The sequence below is a fragment of the Chiloscyllium plagiosum genome, unplaced genomic scaffold (genome assembly GCF_037043375.1).
Source record: "Chiloscyllium plagiosum isolate Xiang-an unplaced genomic scaffold, Cpla_swu_hap1 HiC_scaffold_3, whole genome shotgun sequence".
Lineage (NCBI taxonomy): Eukaryota > Metazoa > Chordata > Chondrichthyes > Orectolobiformes > Hemiscylliidae > Chiloscyllium > Chiloscyllium plagiosum.
In genome coordinates this window covers 112,053,600-112,075,090 of record NW_028270141.1, presented here as the reverse complement: position 1 = coordinate 112,075,090, position 21,491 = coordinate 112,053,600, and the positions used below count along the sequence as shown (strand labels likewise).

At 39.0% G+C, this 21,491-nt stretch overlaps 1 protein-coding gene across 2 annotated transcripts in view; it reads left to right on the top strand.

Moving 5' to 3' along the window:
* The window catches only part of ascc3 (activating signal cointegrator 1 complex subunit 3), a 544,034-nt gene that overhangs the window by 283,393 nt on the left and 239,150 nt on the right, over positions 1-21,491 (top strand). For both annotated transcript variants that reach the window (XM_043687007.2, XM_043687008.2), the window contains exon 15: positions 19,599-19,790. In XM_043687007.2, the coding sequence (XP_043542942.2) occupies positions 19,599-19,790 (192 nt within the window). The remainder of the gene's footprint in view (positions 1-19,598; positions 19,791-21,491) is intronic.

Sequence of the window (21,491 nt, the reverse complement as noted above, 5' to 3'; positions counted from 1 at the left end):
CCAACCCGTCCATGCTGACCAGATATCCCAACCCAATCTAGTCCCACCTGCCTGTAAAGAATTTATGTGGAATAGCTTCGAGTGCTTTTGAAACATTTTGAGCCCTTTCTAATACAGGTGTCTGTTGATGTGACCTCTGTGATATTTCATTTTATAGCCAATTTTTCCTACTGCTGCCCTCTTTTAATTCCTTTATGTCTGGCAACTTTAAAGCCATGAGAAGTGTTATGTGATTCTTCACAACCACAAGTAGGCCAAAAGAAGGCATTTCAAACTGTTTTGTAGTCTTAGCCTTGATTTCTGTGCTTACGTCCTGGAATAAGACTTGAAGCCAGAGCCTTGTCCCTCAGGTAAGAGCTCTAACAACTGAGTTGCAGCTGACACTGACTGGCTATTGCATCTGTAGTTTTATTGGATTGAATGTTTGAAAGGTATGATCAGCCCAATTTATGGTGAGCTTCCAATGGGCAATTATTTTTTCCAAAAAGGGCAGCCTGGATGATGAGATAGAAAGCCATGTGACCAAATTTGTAATTGGGGCAAAGGTGGTTGATATTTTAGGTGTGCACATGGAAACCTAAAATCATTCACTTTTGACCTAGAAAGAACACAATAAGGTACTTGGAGTACTCTCTAACTGGTGAAAAGCTAAAAATAATGTTGGTTCATTTAGATAATCATTAAAATGTTATTAATGAGTACAGAGAATAATCAAAAGGGATAATGCCATACTAAACTCTTTATCTGGGCTGGAATATGAGTCATGTTACAGAAAATGCAGGTTTTGGTTAGACCAAAATTGGCATAAGGTGATCAGTTCTGTCACCACATTGTGAAGAGATATACAGTATTAACCTTGTTATGAGTCCAGCACAGAAAGGGTAAAATGATGAGGAACAATTACACAGACCAGGCTTGTATTCCCTGGAATTTAGGATGGTAAGTACTGGGTTGATCAAATTTTTCAAATACTATTAGTAACTGATAGAATAGATAGAGAGAAACTGTTTTGTTGGGTTGTGAGTCGAGGATAAAGAAGCAAAGTCTTAACATTGGAGCCTAACTTTGTACAAGTTTTTTTTAAACCCTTAATGGAATGTCTAGATCAGTGATTTTTGTCCTTCCCTAATTGCCCTTCAGAAGATGGTGATGAGATACCTCCTGAAACTGCTGCTATCCTTAGGCTGTAAGTAAATCAAAGTTGCTAAAGTCCCAGAGGATCATATGACTGCTCTGTCATTAGAATAAAATCATATAGTAGCATAGAATCCTTAATGTGGAAGCAGGCCATTCGGCCCACTGAGGTCACACTGACCCTCTGAAGAGCATCCCACCCAGACGCAACTTCTTCCACATTGAATAAAATAGAATAGAAATTTATTGTCACATGTACTTTTACATGAAAAATACATTGAAAAGTTTTATAAGTCAGCCCACCACCGCACCTTTATACAAAGAACAAAGAAAATTTACAGCCCAGGAACAGGTCCTCCAAGCCTGATCCGATCCAAATGTACTGTCTAAACCTGTCGCCCAATTCCTAAGCATCTGTATCCCTCTGCTCCCCACCTACTCGTGCATCTGTCCAGATGCATCTTAAGTGAATCCACCGTGCCTGCCTCTACCACCTCTGCTGGCAACGCGTTCCCGGCACCCACCATCCTCTGTGTGAAGTACTTGCCACGCGTATCCCCCTTAAACTTTTCACCTCTCACCTTGAAAGCATGACCTCTTGTTATTGAATCCTTCACCCTGGGAAAAAGCTTATCTCTATCCACCCTGTCTATACCCTTCATGATTTTGTAAACCTCAATCAGGTGGGACCTGTTGAGGGTAATCTCAGCCAGTCCAGAATATTGCTGTTGATAGGGAGTTCCAGGATTTTGATGCAGTGAAATTTAAAAATGTTTCTCCACAGAAAGGGTGATACAAGTTTAGAATTTGTTCCTGCAAATGGTACTAACACCAATTGTTGAATTCATGTTTGATATTGATAATTTGTTATCCAAAGGATTAATAAATTTTGGGCAAAAGCAGCTTCATGGAGTTACGTCACAGATTAGTAATGATATCATTGAGTGGTGGAAAAAGTTTGAGGAGCAAAATGGTATACTTCTGTCTAACCCTATCATATGTTTGTACCTGCCTGTACGATATTTTACCAATTTTTTTTCCTGAATTAAATGAGCTGCCAGGAAAGTGATAGAGGCTGATACCATCACAATATTTAAAAGACATCTGGGTTGAAAGGAATATGGGCCAAATGCTGGCAGAAGAGACAAGATTAATATTGGTTATCTGGTTGACATGGATGAGTTGGACCACAGGGTCTGTTTCGATGCTATATAGCTCAATGTCTGTAATAACTCCGTGGTCTGCCTTTTGTTTTGGCTTATTGGTGAAAATGGATTGCTGGCATTGATAGCTTAAAGGAATCATGTGGAGCAACGATTCTTTTACTCCTTATACATGAAGTAATGCATCATGATAAACAAAGGCTCTCATATGCTTATGGGTCTTCTGTGCTAAATTCTGTTATTAAATAAACGAAAATAAAGCCCATCATTATCATCTTAGGAATTAGATTGTAAATATTACAAACCTGATGAGAATTCAACACTACTAATTTCATAATAAATAGATTCCATCATATCGATCATTTCTTTTGCAGAAAAAGCAAGTAGGTAAAGCTATATCTACATGTGATTTTCCTTGAGTTATTGTGATTTACCGAAGTAGTGTAGTGAGGTTGGTCTGAAAAGAGGCACCTTATCAACAATATGCAGTCCGATGTCTTATTATGAGCTCTGCCAGCACTCGGAAAATTATTCAGGTCAAGTCTCATTTGGTTTCACTTTATTCACTGTTGATGCATGAGTGTTCTTGCTCTATCAAATGAGTTCCAGAAAGATTGAAAGTGATTTCTATTCCTTAGACACTTCACTGTTCCATCTGAAGTATAAAAGCATAAATAAGGTTAGAGAAATAAAGGTTGCCACCACCGCGTAGTGATCATACCTAAGAAGTTAATGGGAAAGTCTGTTACAAAATCAGAAATTGAAGTTGAAGTGTTGCAGCTTGGTCAAGAAAACATTTTCTTCAGTTTTGATGAAGGTCAAGCTTAGATACAACCTAGTGTTGTTATATTTCTTCTTGTTAGTCAATCTATTCTTAATTGCTTATTAGGAAGTATCTAAATCCCCAAATGCTGAGGTTATATGTAGTCTGAATTATGCAGAAAGTGTCACTATGACATTTAGCTTGTCTGAAATAATAATATATCTATCCCCTAGCCTAGTTTACTCTGAAAATCTTTTGTATCTCAGTCATAAGCTTTTCTAAGTAAATATAAGTTCTGTCTCTCAGAATCCTCTCCAGTAATGTGCCCAACACTGATGTAAAACTGGTCTGTAATTCCCAAGTTTGTCCCTATTCCTTTTTTGAACAAGGTAATAACATTTGCCACCTTCCAATCATCTGGTACTACTCCAATGGACAGTGAGGCGCCAAAGACACAGCTATCTCTTCCCTCCCTTCCTGTAGTAACCTTGGGTATATCCCATCTGGCCCAGGGGACTTATCTATCCTCATGTTTTTCAAAATTTCCAACACATCCTCCTCCTTAATGTCAACCTGTTCAAGCATATCAGCCTGATTTACATTGTCCTCACAAACAACAAGGTCCCTCTCACTATTGAATACTGAAGCAAAGTATTCATTGAGGACCTCCCTTACTTCGTCTAACTCCAGGCACAAATTCCCTCCATTATCCCTGATCGGCCCTACTCTCTCTCTGGCCATTTTCTTGTTCCTAACATAAGTGTAGAACGCCTTGGGATTTTCCTTAATCCTACCTGCTGAAGCTTTCTTTTTTGCTTTCTTCTAGCTCTTCAAATCCATTCTTCAGTTCCTTCCTGGCTATCTTGTAACCTTCCAGAGCACTCTCTGATCCTTGCTACCTCACCCTTAAGTCAGTTTCCTTCCTTCTCTTCAGTAGGCGTTTCAGATCTCTTGTCATCCAAGGTTCGTTGACCCTACCAACCCTTCCTTGCCTCAGTGAGACAAACCTATTCAGCAATGGCAGCAAGTGCTCCCTTAACAACCTCAACATTTCTGCCATGCATTTCCCTGAAAATATCTGTTCCCAATTTATGCTCCACAGTTCCTGCCTAATAACATTGTAACTCCCCCTCCCCCAATTAAATACTTTCCCATACTGTCTGCTCTTGTCCCTCTCCATGACTATAGTAAAGGTCAGGGAGTTGTGGTCACTATCACCAAAATGCTCTCCAGCCGAGAGATCTGACACGTGACCTGGTTCGTTACCAAGCATCAAATCCAATATGGCCTCCCCTCTCGTCAGCCTATCTAAATACTGAGTCAGGAATTATCCTTGGACACACCTGACAAAGTCTGCTCCATCCAAACTATTTGCACTAAGAAAGTTCCACTCATCATTAGGAAAGTTGAAGTCACCCATGACAACACCATGTTACTTCTGCATCTTTCCAAAATCTGCCGCCCAATCAGCTCCTCTGTCTCTGTTGCTATTGGGGGTCTATAGAAAACTCCCAAGGAAGTGACTGTTCCTTTCCTGTTTCAGATTCCACCCATAATGACTCAGCAGACAAACCCTCCTCGATGATCTCCCTTTCTGCAGCTGTGATACTATCCCTGATTAGCAATGCCACTCCTCCACCACTTTTACCTTCCTCGCTATTCTTTTTGAAACATCTAAACCTCGGAAAATCCAACAATCGTTCCTACCCCTGTGATATCTAAGTCTCCGTAATACTCTCAACATCGTAGCTCCAAGTACTGATCCATGCTCTAGGTTTTTCACTTCTGCATTAAAATAGACACACTTCAATCCATTACACTGACTGCAACTTTGCCCTATCAAATGTCTGTCCTTCCCCTCAGACTCTCTACATGCTGTATCTGCCTGTTCACCAGCTACCGCATCTTTTGATCAGTAGCTCCAGTTCCCATTCCCCTGCCAAACTAGTTTACATGCTCCCGAAGAACTCGAGCAAACCTCCCGCCCAGGATATTGGTGTCCCTCCAGTTCAGGTGCAACCCCTCCTCCTTGAACTGGTCCCATCTTCCCCAGAAGGTATCCCGATGATCCACATATCTGAAACCCCGGCCCCTTACACCAGCCCTGCAGCCACATGTTCAGCTGCACTCACTCTCTGTTTCTATTCTCACTAGCCTGTGGCACAAGTAGCAATCCTGAGACGACTACCCTGTTCGTCCTGCCTTTTAGCTTCCAACCTAACTCCATATTCACTTTTCAGATCCTCATCCCTTTTCCAAGCTATGTCATTGGTACTGATGTGTACCACAACTTCTGGCTGCTCACCCTCCACCTTAGGATCCTGGAGACTCGGTCCGAGACATCCCTGACCCTGGCCCCCTGGCAACATACCACCCTGGAGTCTCGTTGGCCTGTCTGTTCTTCCCCATAAACTCTCCGATCACTATCGCTCTTTTATTCTCCCCCACTTCCCTCTGAACCACATTCCCTATTTTTTTTTCCCTCTCCTGACAGTCACCCAGCTACCTTTATCCTGTAACTTAGGTGTGACTACCTCCCTATAACCCCCAGCCTCCCGAATGATCCAAAGTTCATCCACCTCCAGCTCCAGCTCCCTAACGCAGTCTGTGAGGAGCTGGAGTTGGATGTACTTCTTGCAGGTGAAGTCAGCATGGACACTCTTGGTGACTCTTACCTCTTGCATCCTGCAAGAGGAGCATACAACTTCCCTAGCTTCCATCCCCTCTGCTCTAAATTGTCAAGAGAGATTTAAAAAAAAATACAACCTTACCAACCTTCCAGTCTTTTTATTTGGTTAGAAGAGGAGGACGGGTGTGAGACACTACACGTGTAGTGTTTTAGGTTCAGCCACTGTCTGAATATATTGGGTCACTTAGCCAGCAATCTCTGTATCTGCTTCTGCTCCGTTCAACCTTCGCTCTGCTGATTCACGGGGTAAGTATTTTATATTAGATTTACCTTCCCGGCTGCCCCCTGGCTTGTGCTTTCTGGATTCCCGCTGCTGAAATGGAGGATTCATGAGATAAGTATTCTATATTCAAACTTACCTTGCTGGCAGGCCCCTGGATGACAGACATTCTTCTGCAAATGAAAGATCAGTAACCTACGAGTTTAAACTATAGACTAGGCTGATACATTGTCGTCAATGTTTGAGAATGCTGGGGTCACACAGATTAAACAAAATCAGTAGAGTACAAAAAAAATTGTCCATTTTCACACACTATATTTCACCCTCTTGATGTTTGTGCCCATTAAATTGTGCTATGTTAGAGCCTGTGATCCTTTTCACTTTGGACATATAGTTTCAAGATTTTTTCATGTTCATGAGATGTTTCTGCATTGATTTCACTGGCATTCTTTTGGGCAAAGTCATTCACGAGCAGAGGATGATACATTTCACAAAATATATTATATGCTCTGAATGTGTTTTAAAGTGTACCAGGTAGAGCTATGAATCTCTTTTTTTTGATTGAATTTTCAAGTGGCTTGGGAACTGAATTCAATGGTGGTTAAGCGATAATATTTCATATGGAAAAGCAGTGTGACCCATTTCTCTTCTCAAAATGCAAATAGATTTTATGTGAAAAGGCTCCAAAAGACAGCCTTAATGCATTTCATATTCAGTTATGTAAGGGCATGGTATTGGATAGCTTAGCCTTGTTGGCATAGAACACTCAAGTAATTTGATGCTGTTATACTGATTCTTTGAAAAATTGTTTTTAATAAATGGAAATCTGCTGTCTGTACTAAATTATGATGAACTTTTTGGCCAGTGCTTTTTGGAATTATTATTTGATATGTAAAACAATATGAAACTTGCTTTAACAGTTTTGGTTATTTGATGCTATTCCTGTCTTTCAGCAGCTTTAGTAGAGGTTGCCAAAGATAAATTGGATGAATTTATATTCCTAGCACAGATATTCAATAACCGAGGGAACTCATCAGGAATTATGGATATGGGGATCAGAAAGCTTCACAAGATTCTCCATCTATTAATGCAAAGTTTGCTGACCTCTGTGCTCAAATTCTCATAGACAGCAGAAATGTAAACTGATAAACAAATTACCTGCATAAATGGACCTTTTCCCACTGTGATCTACAAGCTGCTTCCAGTCTTTCTTTTTGCCAATGTCTATTTGAATAATTTGTTTGTGGTATTCAGTTTATTTTTCAAGTCCAAATTCTTTTCAAGTGTTATGTGAGGTCAAATGATTACAAATTAAATCAGTTACTATCTTGATTTGTAGATAACTAGCAATCTAATGTACAATATACATGTTAGCCCAGATTTTCCAGTCAATGGATAGTCAGAAATTGAGCACACATCTGAGTTGTTAGACCTCTCAGAAGTCCTGACATGCCAATGATTTGGTTATTGCCTGAAATACTTAAACTTCCAATGGACAATTACCTGGTATCTAGAACCCTTCAAAAATGGTCACAATTCTGAATTGGAGTTAGAGATAATGGTCAGTTCTGAATCATAATAATTAACCAGGAAACGTTAGAAGATTAAAACCTGTTCTAACCCCTAGCAAATATAAAAATGACCCTCTGTGATCCAGACTACACTTCCCATCTACCCCAATTACTCAGAATAAGTCCTTCCTCTTAGACACATGACACTTAACCAAACACTACGCTCTTACCTACCTGCCTATGTCTTAACTTCTCACCCACTTAACTGGCAACCAACCTCCGATGCCTGCCTACCAATCCTACCTGCCACCCTGCTCCCTCTCCCACTAAGCTGACACATTGACCTTCTCTCAGTTACTGGCTAAGTGACTTTGGACTTTTAAATACTTTACTTACTGGAATATAGCAGCTTTTGCCATAAAAAGGGGACATGCTCTGGCCTCCAGCACTGATTGTGCAATAAGTGAATTCCTAGCCACTGTTTTACAATGGCAAAATCCAAGACTGACACTGACAGATTAAATAGACAGACTTTACTATTGCTAACATCAGTCAGAAGATCTGGGCCAATGGGTCAATTACACTCCACAATAATAATTACTTCCAGCCAGATTCATGATACTATTGAGTGATAAAGTTGCAACGGTGTTGCAAGAAATTTGTTGTTTTATTTCTCTGAATATACAAGTGCAGAACAATAGTATTTTGCGTGTGCTTTGAAAGAATCATAAGCACAGACGGAGACCATTCGGCCGGTCATCTATTTTTCTCCACGTTTGTGCTAAGCTCCAAGAAGGCCATTCTACATGTTTGCCCTCCTTCCTACTTCAAAAATGACATTTCTGAATAATGTCACAGAACATAAATTAGGAAAAATTGAAGGAAAAATAGTTTTACTCAAAGGCTAATTTGGGAAGAGGTCACAACTATTCCAGTGGTAGAGGCCACCAAAAGTCCGTGTCTGAATGTCCCTGACTCCTGAAGTGTTCCCCAACTGGGAGGGAATACCCCTGCCTGGTGACCATCCTCCATGGTGGACTTTGGGACAGGCAGCCGTGCAAAGTGGCCGAGAGGGGCTGATAGCCAAGTGCGATACCTATGAGGATGGCCTCAACTGGGACCTTGGGTTCATATCAGACTACAGGTGGCCCCACTGCACTATACTTACTTTCTTTTTCTCTCTCTCTCTCTCTCACACACTCACACTCACTCACACTCACACTCACTCACACTCACACACACGCACTCATGCAGACTCTGTCTCATACACGCACACGTATACCTCCCACACACTCACCCATGCACGCATCCTCTCACAGGCTAATATCCCATCACATGCTCATACATACTTTACCAAGCTTGCACACATGCAAGCACACACTCTCTCTTGTGCATTCACACTCTCTCACATGCACACACTCTCTGGCTCGCTCTCTCTCTTTCTCTCTCCCTCTGCACGCGGACACACGTAAAGGTTTATGGGGGAATTTGTATTTGCAGATATATTCTATTTTGCTCAAAAAATGCAGAACCTGCAGACAGTCAATTCATGTAATGTTTGTAAAGTCCACTTTGGAAATAGAAAGAGTCTGATTCAAGATTAGGATACAGACACGCTATAACCTCGCACCTTTAAGGCATTGTCTAAGCTGAGATGTTACCTTTTATTATCAAACCTTTAATTATTTTCAGAATTCTAGAATAATCCTGCCATCGCATGAACACACCTTGTGAATCTTCATAGCATTTTCTCAATGGTACTCAATGGTCTTTTGTGAAGAAAAGAAGGCAATAATGCAAATAATATTCCAGGTGCAGTCTAAGCAAGGTTCCATGCAATTGAAACAAGACTTTACTTTTCTTGTACTGAAATCCTGTCAGGTTAAAGACTAACATTCCATTAGCCTTCATAACTACTTGCTGCATTTGTATGTCAGCCTTCAGTGACTTATCAGCTTTCCAATTCCATATTACAAATTCCAATACCTTTTCAGTTAAGAAAAACTGTGAATATCTGTGGATAATCTCACATTTTGCCACATTGTGCTCCAATTGTCAGATTCTTTCTTACTCACTATGCCTGTCCAAATCCTCCTGAAACTATTTAATGGTTTCTTTGCAGCACACATTCAAGCTTAATTTTATATCATCTGCAAATTTGGAAATATTAGATTGCATTCACATCCAAATCATTGCATTGTGAACAGCTGAGACCCCAAGTACTGATGCTTGCGCTTACCAACTAATCATGACCTGCCACTGTCAGAATGGCTCGTTTATTTCCACACTCTCTTTTCTGAATGTTAGCCAATCCTTATCTTGCCAATGCATAATCTGTCACCTATCCAATATGTTTTAATTTTTGTAGTCAACCTCCTGTGGGTGACCTTATCAAAAGCCTTTTAACAATCCAAGTATATTAGGTTCATGACTCCCCTTTATCAATTTTATGAATAACATCCTCAAAAAAACTCTGCCAAGTTTGTCAAACATTATTTCCCATTTGCAAATTCATACTGACTGTGCCCAACTAGGTCGTTTTTATACAAGTGACCCTCTAACGTGCTCTGTATATTAGATTCTAGCAGTTTTCCTCATGTTGTGTGAGGCAAACAGATCTCTAGTTCTCCTTGCTCCGTTTTTTTTAAGATTACTTACAGTGTGGAAACAGGCCCTTTGGCCCAACAAGTCCACACCGACCCGCCGAAGCGCAACCCCCCCATACCCCTACACTTACCCCTTCACCTAACACTACAGGCAATTTAGCATGATCAATTCACCTGACCTGCACATCTTTGGACTGTGGGAGGAAACCGGAGCACCCAGAGGAAACCCTCACAGACACGTAGTGCTAACTTCCAATCTGCATTGACTACCTCTATAATCATCTCTTTCAATTCTCTGGGATGTAGACTATAGTCTTGGTGAATTGACAACTTTCAGCTCCATTAATTTGTCTAATACAGCCTTCTTACCAATGCTAATTTCCTTAAGCTCCTCATTCTCCCTCATCAACTTAAGACTCTAATTCTGGGAGATTTCTGGTCTCTTCCTCAGTGAAAGCAGACACTCCACAACAATTTCTCTATTCCCCATTATAAATTCTGCTGATTGTGCTTATAATGTGCCTACATGCATTTCAGCCAAATATTTCTTTTTCACATGTTTTAGAAACTTTTGCCATCAGTTTTTCTTTTTTTTGCCAGATTACTTCATATTCTGTTCTTCCTTTCCTCATAAGTTTCTTTGTCCTCCTTTGCTGTATTTTAAAAAGTTCCCAAACCTCTGATTTATTACCATTTCTGATTCCATTTTATTAGCCTTTTCTTTAAGTTTAATGCAATCTTGAACTTCCTTTGTCAGCCATGGTTCAGTGGCTTGCAGTTTTTGAATGTTGAAAGAATGTACAGTTGCTGTGCATCATGTTACATGTATTGTCTATGTAGTCATGTCTTTTAATATATTTTCTCAATCAATCTCAAATTGTCAATTTATCCCTCATGCTGTTGTCATTTCCCTTATTCAACTTTAGTATCCTTGCTTCAGAGTCAATCGGGCAGCACGGTGGCATGGGTGACACGGTGGCATAGTGGTTAGCACTGTTGCCTCACAGCACCAGAGACCCGGGTTCAATTCCCACCTCAGACTGTGTGGAGTTTGCCCATTCTCCCTGTGTCTGCATGGGTTTCCTCTGAGTGCGCCGGTTTCCTCCCACAGTCCAAAAATGTGCAGGTTAGGTGAATTGGCCATGCCAAATTGCCCGTAGCGTTCGGTGAATGGGTGAAATGTAGGGGAATGGGTCTGGGTGGGTTGCGCTTCTGCGGGTCAGTATGGACTTGTTGGGCCGAAAGGCCTGTTTAAACACTAAGTAATCTAAAATCTAATCTACATCACTTTCAAACATCATGTAAAATTCTATCACATTGTAGTCACTCACCCTTAGAAGTTCTTTTACAACAATATTGTGAATAAGCTCTCTATCATTACATAATACTGGATCCAATATAACCTCTCTTCTTGTCAGCTTTTCAATATTCTACTCTAGAAAATAATCCCTAACATACTCAAACTCATATTCCAAGCAGTTGGTTTGCCCCGTCTATATGCAGATTGAAGTGACCCAGGATTACTTTATTACCCACATTACATGCTTGTCTCATCACCTGATTTTTACTATCCCTGTTATTGTCATTATTATTTTGTGGCTCATAAGACAATTCAGCCAAATTTATTGCCCTTTTTTGTTTCTTAGCTTTATCCAACTGATTCCTCATTCTTCTGATCCAAAACTTGCCCGTACTAATTTACTGATCTCACCTCACATTATCAACACAACTCCACCTCCTTTTCCTCCCTGTCTGTGCTTCCTAGGCATCACATTTCTTTGACTATTCAGTTCCTGGTTCTGGTTCATACAGTTGTGTTTCTGTAATGGGAATTATATCACAATCGTTTTTTCTATCTTTGTGTCTTTAATCACCAACCTTATTGTGAATGTTCCATGCATTCAGTTAGAGTCCCATTAACTTTGTATTTTTTTGACATCATTCCACATCAAAGCACTTGATGCTTGGCATCTTGTTCTCCTGTCTTTTAGTCTCACTAGCAGCTTTTTTTAAAACTTCCTTTTACCAACTTTACTTCCTTCCAATGTGAATCACCCCTATATTACTGGACAAGCTAGTTTGAACCCACCTCAACAGCAAATCACCCTGTGATTACTATCTATCCCAGTGCTGTTAAATGTCCAGCTTGTACAGTCTCATCAATCCCAGACATATCCCAAAGCTTCAGAATCTGATACCTTCATTCCCACACTGGTTGTCCAGCCTGTTATTCAATTTATCGGTCCTCCAGTTCTCATGTTAAGTAGCATGTGGGAATGGAATGTATTCTTGAGATTATTGCGCTTGAGCCCCTGGTTTTCAATTTTATTACTGTTTTCCTGAAATGTTGAGTGGCTTAATGTGACCTCCAGATGTGAAGTGTCAAAATAAACAGGCATATCCCCGAGCTGCATTTCTGCAATGGTGGCAGCACCATACCTCCTCTCAGACTTCAAACTTAGAAAGGGAAAATCCATTCTTACAGTGATAGAAAAGTGGAAGGGGTTACAGTAAAACAGAGTGACTATCTTCTTTAAAAATACACACAAAACATTACATTTCCAATTAAATAATTCAGCAATGAAAGTAAGCATCGCACAAATAAATAGAAAATAAAAACATAATGATTGTGCTGCCAATAAAGCATTGTTATGGCACCACAAGATAATGCTATTCAGCTCTTACAACTGACTATTTTGTGTAAGCATGCGGGCATAGCATGTCACGATTCCCAAGTTGATTGTCATCTGCCCCACCATACTAAATGGTGGTTAATGCTGTGGATAATCTTTTTTTTTCAACAATCAAAACCGAAATGTAAGCATAATATCAGATTTACCACAGTTTACAAAGATGCTCATTCCTTTCCCAGACAGCAAACTAATTTTACCTCCAACATCAGCATTTCTTCAAGCTTTATATGTGTATAGATATATACATATATAGAATCATAGGATGAAACAGCACAGAAGTTGTCTTTCTGTCATTGAGTCTGGAGAACCTCTTCCAAAGAATAATTCAGTTATATCTATTTCCTAGCTTTTCCTCACGTGCTTGCACTTTTATTTTTAAATATTTATTCAGTTCCCTTCCGAAATATACCATTGAATCTGCTTTTACCCAGCAGTGCTTTCTAAATCTTAACTCGTTATAGAAAACAGTTTTCTTCATGTCATTTTGGTTCTTTAAACAGTGAATGTAAATCTTAATTCATAAAGATGTGTTTCTCTTTATTCACTCAATTTATGTCTTTCATGATTTTAAACACCTTTTCAAATTTCCTATCAGCATCCATTGCTCTAAGGCAAACAATCCCAGCTTCTCCAGTTTACCTGCAGAATTGCAAAGCAGTCTGATCAATTTATTCAATACCAGGTTTCTAGATTTTTTTTACATCCTTCCGAAAAGGATGATGTTCTCTTGGGACTGAGCTAATGCTTTATTTAGGTTAAGCATAACTACTTGACTTTTGTACCGATACCTTTGTTTATGAAACCCAAATTGCTTGCGTTGTATTAATGTTTTTTAAACACAAAACGCCAAGGACTCAGAAATATCTCTGTGCTTTTACCATTTAAAATTTTACCCCTGAGCTTGTAGTATCGCTGTTAATTCAGTCGACCATAATGCATCACACTTTTCAATGTTAAATTCAATCTGTCACATGTACACCCAATCCTTTGGCTTTTGTCTGGCCTCTTGAAACCTGTTATTGACTTCTGTGATTTTGTAAATAGTGAAGAATTGTCAGAGCAAAGAAGGATGCCATTTGACTTGATTTGGAGATGCTGATGTTGGACTGTAGTGTACAAAGTTAAAATCACACAACATCAGGTTATAGTCCAACAGGTTTACGTGGAAGCACTAGCTTTCGGAGCGTCGCTCTTTCATCAGTTGGTTTTCATATCACAACCACCTGATGAAGAAGTGGCTCTCTGAAAGCTAGTGCTTCCAATTAAACCTGTTGGACTATAACCTGGTGTTGTGTGATTTTTAACTAGCCATTTGTCTTGTTATTGTTATTGTTGCACCAGCTCCTCATAGGAGCAATAGTGCCATTCCCTTGTCTTCACCCTATAGCACTGCATATTCTCCTCTTTCAGGTAACAATCTAAATTTCCTCTTGAATACATCGATTGAAACTCTCTCCACCATCCATATATGCATTTGGTTAGCTGCACCACTCCAGATAACAATGAGTTTGTCATGTTCATCAAAGAAAATCTGCTCATCTATTTTAAGTAATTCTACTCAAAGCATTGTGTATGTTGCGAAGGTGATCTGGTACCACCTGAATTTAACACCACCTTTTTAGTTAAATCATTGAACTTTTGAACATATTTTATGTGGTTTATTCAATTAAGTGGATTGGATGGCCTTCCATACTGTAAATTACTCAATGGCATTTTGGGGGCAGGGTAACGAGAAAATGTTTATTATTTTTATGTATTTATTTCAGTAGTGTTTTTATTCTTTCCCATTTGATATTGGAGGAGAATACTTGAATTCAACCATATGTAAATGAAAAATAATTTTGGGCAAAAAATGTATTTTAAAAAATATGAAAAATAGGAGCATCTGTTAATGACTATATTTGACTATACAGGCTCTATTTAGGTCATGATTGCAAACTGTATAGGAAGTAAGTGCCTTTTTATATGAAAATCATTGAAAACATTGTAAAAATTTGTTTTAGTGATTAAAATGTTACATACTGTAATTAGGTAACACAAGTCCAAACTGTATGTCAGAACATTCCTGGTAAAAGGAAGTTAATTTTTATGGTTCATCAGGCTTGGCTGCATCTGTAGAGAGAGAAACCGAGCCAGTGTTCCAAATTCAGAAGAAGACCTGTATATTATACTCAAAGAGTTGGTTGTTTCCTCTCCTTGCAGATGTATTAGGCCTACTGACTTTATTAAACACTCTGCATGAGCATTTACAGTACCTAGCTTTTGATTTTTACAGTTAATGAAATCGCACTGTCAAAGATGACAGACTTCTAACAATTTGGAGAAAGATTGTTAGTTCAGTCACCAAAATTGTAATAACTCTGTTCATCCAGGAAGGGGTTTTTATCTTGTTTTCAATACTGTTAGTAATCAAACCATTGATTTTTCAAAATGTACTTATAGACATTCCATACGAAATGATTGATCCATAATGCGCGAGTGCAACTGTTGCCTTAATGAGTGAATGAGTGATTGCAGTATAAAACATACAAGCAGCTGTTCCATTCCAATTTATAGTAATACTTCACTAGAGATACACTTACGTTTCGTGAAAATATTATAAATTGCTGGTCTACGAAGACATTATTTTCTCTATTAAACATGGCAATAAAGAGCGCAAGCCTACCACTGTTTTTTTAAATGTGCCAGATGTGTTTTAAAGGGCATAATTGAAACTAATTGTCACATTATCTATTGTATAAATTGTGTTTCACATGTGCCTGAAGAAAATAAATGCGTAAAAGCAATGTGGGAATAATCAGTACCTTTTTTTTGATAGGAAATCGTTTTCTATTTAATTTTTCATTTTAAATGTAATTTTCGTGATAAATAATGCATTGCAATTTGCTTCTCTTGGATTTTAAGTGTAAAGCCTCAATATTTAAAATTAGCTCATGTTCATAATCGATTGGAAATCTGAATAAAAAGTCTCAAATATTTCCCCATAGAATTCCTCAGCCAGCAAAACACTAATAGTGTGCTACCTGTGCTTTATCCTGCTGCACTGTTGAAAAATTCTATCTTTTGGCTTCAAAGATCAATGTAAAACATCTCATGACACTATTTCATAAAGGAGTAGCATAGTTATTTATTCCCAGTGTCCTGGCCATTGGTTATCCCTCAATCAATATCACATGCAAAATAAAAACTGTTCATTATCACATTGCTGCTTAAGGGATTTTGCCGTGCAGAGATTGGCTGCTGCATTTAATTTATTACTAGAGAGGTTTGTCATATATTCTCCTCCCAAAAGTGGCAGCTTGTGCTTTGAGTAGATTGCTGCCATGAATCCTTCTTTCTATTCTTAAAATAAAATTTAAACAAGTTAGACAGACCCTGATGACATCACTCCTCTTTCCTCAATATTTTTGACATGGAGGTGCCGGTGTTGGACTAGGAGTGGACAAAGTTAAAGATCATCCAAAACCAGGTTATAGTCCAACAGACTTATTTGGAAGTACAAGCTTTCCACCTCAATAGCTGCCTGACAAAGGTGCAGCACTCTGAAAGCTTGTACTTCCACATAAATCTATTGGACTATAACCTGGTGTTGTGTGATTTTTAACTTTCTCAATATTTTTGATCAACCTGTTCAGTAACACCTCTAGAGCAGGATTTTTTTTTATTTGTTCATTAGGATGTGGGCATCACTGGTTTAGCCAGTATTTATTGCCCATTCTTAATTTCCCAAAGAACAATTCATATTTAACCACATTGCTGTAGGTCTGGAGTCGCACATAGGCCAGACCAGATAAAGATGGCAGATTTTCTTCCCGATAGGGCATTATTGAACATGGAATTCGAATTTCAGCATCTGCCATGGTGGAATTTGAACCTGTGTTCTCAGGACATTCACCTGAGGTTTTGGATTATTAGTCCTGTGACCTTACCACTACACCAATGCCTCTCCAGAACTGTGCCACAGTCCCCTCCAATCCTTGTTTCTAAATATTTTCTAGTTAACCTGTTCAGAGATGTTATTGCACCGTTCTGGAGCAAGTAGGACTTGAACCCAGGCCTCCTGGCTCAGTGGTAGGGTAATTACCACCATGTCACAAGTGCTGTAATCAGCAGTGACTGTAGAAATTACACACTATTGAGTCTTAATGAAAAGTGGCATTTGCTTTAACAACAAGATATAGTTTATTCCATGATCGCAATTAGAACCATTCACATCGACTAGTGAGGCATAATTACAGAGTTAGTTAAGACCCTGAGAAGATGCGCCTATCTCCAGCAGGATCTCTTTTTTTTTGCATTTAATCTGTGTGACATCATCAGCTTGGACAGTTTCAAATCTTTCAAACCATAACTGTACAACAGAGTTGCAATTAAAACTGACTTCATTGACTGTAAAGTGCTTTGAGATGTCAAGTGGTCATGCAAAGCACAATATATATTAAGGCTTTTTTTGCTCCAAAAATGTCTCTCTTGGTTGTTCCATATAACTAGCTGTAATTCAGTGGTTCATTTTAAGTAATCTGTTTTGAGACATTTGAGTATAAAAAGAGACATTTCTATTTCAAAATAAGTTTTTTTTTATAGTCTGCATGTGAAGTTCCTTTGCAGGTAGATGTCTAACTAGTATTGAAATTTGCACTGCTGATGTTTGCGTTACTTAAACATCTGATAATCCAGTTCTTAAAAGGGTCACTGGATACAAACCATGAACACTGCTTTCTTTTTATTGGTGCTGAAAGACTGCTGAGTTTCTTCAGCACTTTATTAATTTGTTTCAGACTTCCAGCATCCACAGTTCTTTGTTTTATTTATTTGATCATCTTTGATTAGCAATATAAAATATTTAATTTGTTTTCACTAAATTTCAAGGAGGTTAAAAGTAAAGTGCTTGGTGTCTCTTCTAAACAGGGCTGTTTATTCTGTTCCCCATCTGCCTCCGACCAAATTGTGCAGCATGACACAAAGCAGCTAGTATAAGATGATGATATAATCTCTGTACTCTCGTGACTTTTAGAAATCAATGATGATTAAAATGTTGTCTTGGAATTTGTCATGGAAATGCATTTTTATACAATAATTGCAGATAGTTGAATAATTGCTAAAACTATGCCTTTATCACATAATTTAATTATCAAAGCACTTGCATGCAGGTTTTGTATGTCATTTAATTGTCTTTTGCTGCAGTGAATGAACAGCCAGAATTCAAGTAAGAATAACAGAGGTATAAGCATTAGCCAGAAATATAACCACTTATGTTTATATTAAAAGACATTTTAATATACTGGAGGGGAATATTTATAAGTGCAGTGACATGCTTGCATTTATGGAAATATGAAATACGGGTCATTCTGCTATAGCGCATGTTTCGTTAATGCAAATTTGCTATAACACGATTGACGAATTGGGGACACTGTTTCTAAAACGCAAAGTTTTAAAGCGTGTATTGGTTATAACACAATTCCGGCCACATTAGTTTAAATGGTGCTGCTATTACACGATTTTCTTATAACATGGGATTGCAAGAGAACGGAACTTTTGAGTTATAGTAGAACTGACTGGAAATCAATCAGTATCAATAAGCTAGAACTTTGCACTTTATTAAAGCTGTATTTTTATTTGTCTTTTCCATCATTTGCAGATGTTTGATTAAATATGTAATCACAGACTGTAACAGTTGTGTTGTGATTTGTTACATGTTAGCATTATTGGTAGTTCAGCTCAAGATAGTGAATTTGGAGCCCCTTGTGAATGCAGTCTAAATTCTGAGAAGGCGTTACAGCTTTTGATTTAGTTCATCTCAATTCCCATGGAAACAGACTACAGAAGTAAAACAATCTCTGATTGATTGTTTTGAATCTGTCAAAATGGTCTTCTGTAACTGTTATTAAAGGTTGTATTAACAGTACCAGAAATTATTGTATTGTGCTGAAGGCATAATGAGCTCCATGATGTTGTCTAGCTCTCTGTTAGCATTGTCACCTAGAAAGATAAAGGCAGCAGGTGTATGGGAGCACCACCATATACAAGTTTCCCTTCAACCACACACTATCCTGACTGGAACGATACTGTTGTTCCTTCATTTGTCACAACATCAACATCATGGAACTGCCTTCCTTATGGAACTGTGAGTGCACTTGCACCAGATGGCCTAGAACAGTTCAATAACATGGCTCACCCAGCTTGTTAAGGGAAATTGCCAGTGATGTCCGTAACCCTTAGCAGAATTTTAAAGAAACCCTCTTAAAGAAGAATTTTCTCCCATCTCTGTCTTAAATTTGGAGACTCCTTATTTTTGAGCTATTAACTAGTTTTTGACACCTCTATAAAGGAAACATTATCTCAGCATCTACTCTGCCAGCTCCCAAGAGTCTTTTATATTTTGATGTATCACCTCTCATTCTTCCTAAGCTTTGGAGAATATAGGTCCGTGCTGCGCAACCTTCCCTTCTGAAGGCGGTCCCTTTATCTGAAGAAGCAGGCTATTTAATTTTCTCTAAATGGTTCCCAATGAATATACAAAAAACTATTCAAAAAATGCTGGGTGTGGTCTCAGCAATGCACTGTGTAGCAAGACTTCCCTCCTTATTTACTTCATCCCCCTTGAAATGATGAAAATAATAGCAAAATATTGCTGAGAATCCGAAGAAAAACAAAGTGCTTGAAATACTTGGCAGTCTGGCGGCACTTGCGAAGACAGAAATGGAGTTAATGCTTGAAGTTGACTGTGATTCTTGAAATACTTAACAATTTAAAATTCAGTTGCATTCAAGACTAAAGCTGGTAAAGTACTGAACCAATTGTTCTTTGTCAACTCCTCAGATTCAGAAATCCCGGAACAAACAGCTACGTGAATTGTTCCCAGATGGGTTTGGCATTCATCATGCTGGAATGTTACGTCAGGACCGGACTTTGGTTGAAAACTGCTTTTCACGTGGACACATAAAAGTATTGGTGTGCACAGCTACATTGGCCTGGGGTGTCAATCTTCCTGCACATGCTGTCATCATCAAGGTAAGTTACTGAGAACCAATTCTTATTTGGTTATATTAAAACATTGTCATTAAGAAATCTAATACAAGTTTCTGATTTTAAATTCTTAAATTAAATGGTTTATTTCTGTTATTCAGCGTAGAATTCTTGCTGATGATCAGTGAGGGTATAAAATGTTTAGTAGTGCCAGACGGGATGTTCTGCTCAAATTACGAGTTTGTGGATAGGCATGCATTCACTGGTTCATAAGGGTTTTTAGCATCAAGGTGAAAGTGTGTTCTGTCTCTACGATTGCCTCATCTTGCAGCTCCATCATACAGAGTGTAGTATTGTCAACCAGGATTTGTTTCCACAATTGTCCATGCTGAACATTCCATGCTGGCCTCTCTCAGCTGGCCTTTGACAATATGAGCTTTGTCATTGGGCTAATCGGCTCATCTTGCTGCTCCTCATTCTTGGTTTCTTGAGCACCCTAGGCCTGTTTGAGCCTGCTGTGGCAGAAGCAGTTGGTGATTGTAACTTCTGTTACCATCTTCCATACCTTTATCTCTCATGTTTATCTGACTGAATCTGCAAAGGCCGTGGAGATGCTCTGGGAGTATACACTGCAGAATGAGAATGATGCTTGACTGCATTGACAATATGGCAGACTCTCTCCAAGAAGAACAAAGAAAATTTATAGCCCAGGAACAAGCCCTTCAGCCCTCCAAGCCTGAGTCAATCCAAATCTATTGTCTAAACCTGTCACCCAATTCCTAAGCATCTGTATCCCTCTGCTCCCCACCTACTCATGCATCTGTCCAGACGCATCTTCAATGGATCTACCATTGCCTGTTTTGTATTTTTCCGAAGGCTGAGCAGAAAAATATTGCTGAACTTTTCCAGCGTTAGTGTGGAAGGGGTGGCCCAGTATTATTATCATTAGACTATTAATCCAGAAACTCAGCAAATGTTCTGTGGACCCAGACATTAATCCCGACATGGCAGAATGTCAAATTCAATTTTTCTTCAAATTTGCAAGTAAGAATCTCCTGATGACAATGAGACCATTGTCAATTGTCAGAAAAAATCCCATTTGGTTCATTAATGTCCTTCTGGGAAGGAAATCTGCCATCCTCACCAGGTCTAGCCTACATGTTAGACCCACAGCAATGGGGTTGATCTCAGCTGTCCTCTGGCGTTCAGTTGTAACAATTGCTATAAAGTCTCGACAAAAAAAAGGGAACTGGAAGGACAACCTGGCATTGACTAGGCACCAGAAATGACAAAAGCAAACACAGCCATGAGGACTCTGCTAGGTCCTCCTTACTAATATCTGGTGGCTGGTTCCAAATTAGGAGAACTGTCCGACAGACTCATCAAGTGACAGCCTGACAGTCATGCTCACAGAATCATACCTTACAGGCAATGTCCCAGATACCACTGTCACCATCCTTAAATATGTCCTGTCCTACTGGCACACAGATCTAGAGTAATCAATACCTCTCAATGTTGAACAACACAAGGAGGAGGGACTGAGGGTGGCAAGAGCATAAAATGTTTCAATGTCCACCACCAAGAATGGCTGCAGTACTACTGAATGCAGTTTTCACATTGATTCTGTTACTGTAATATTGACATTGAGTGTACCTACAGGCAAATCAGGTTACACAGTGGCATCTTTGGTGATCTCAAAGCTCCAATTAATGCAAATTTGTGGGCAGGACACCTGAAATTCAAGTT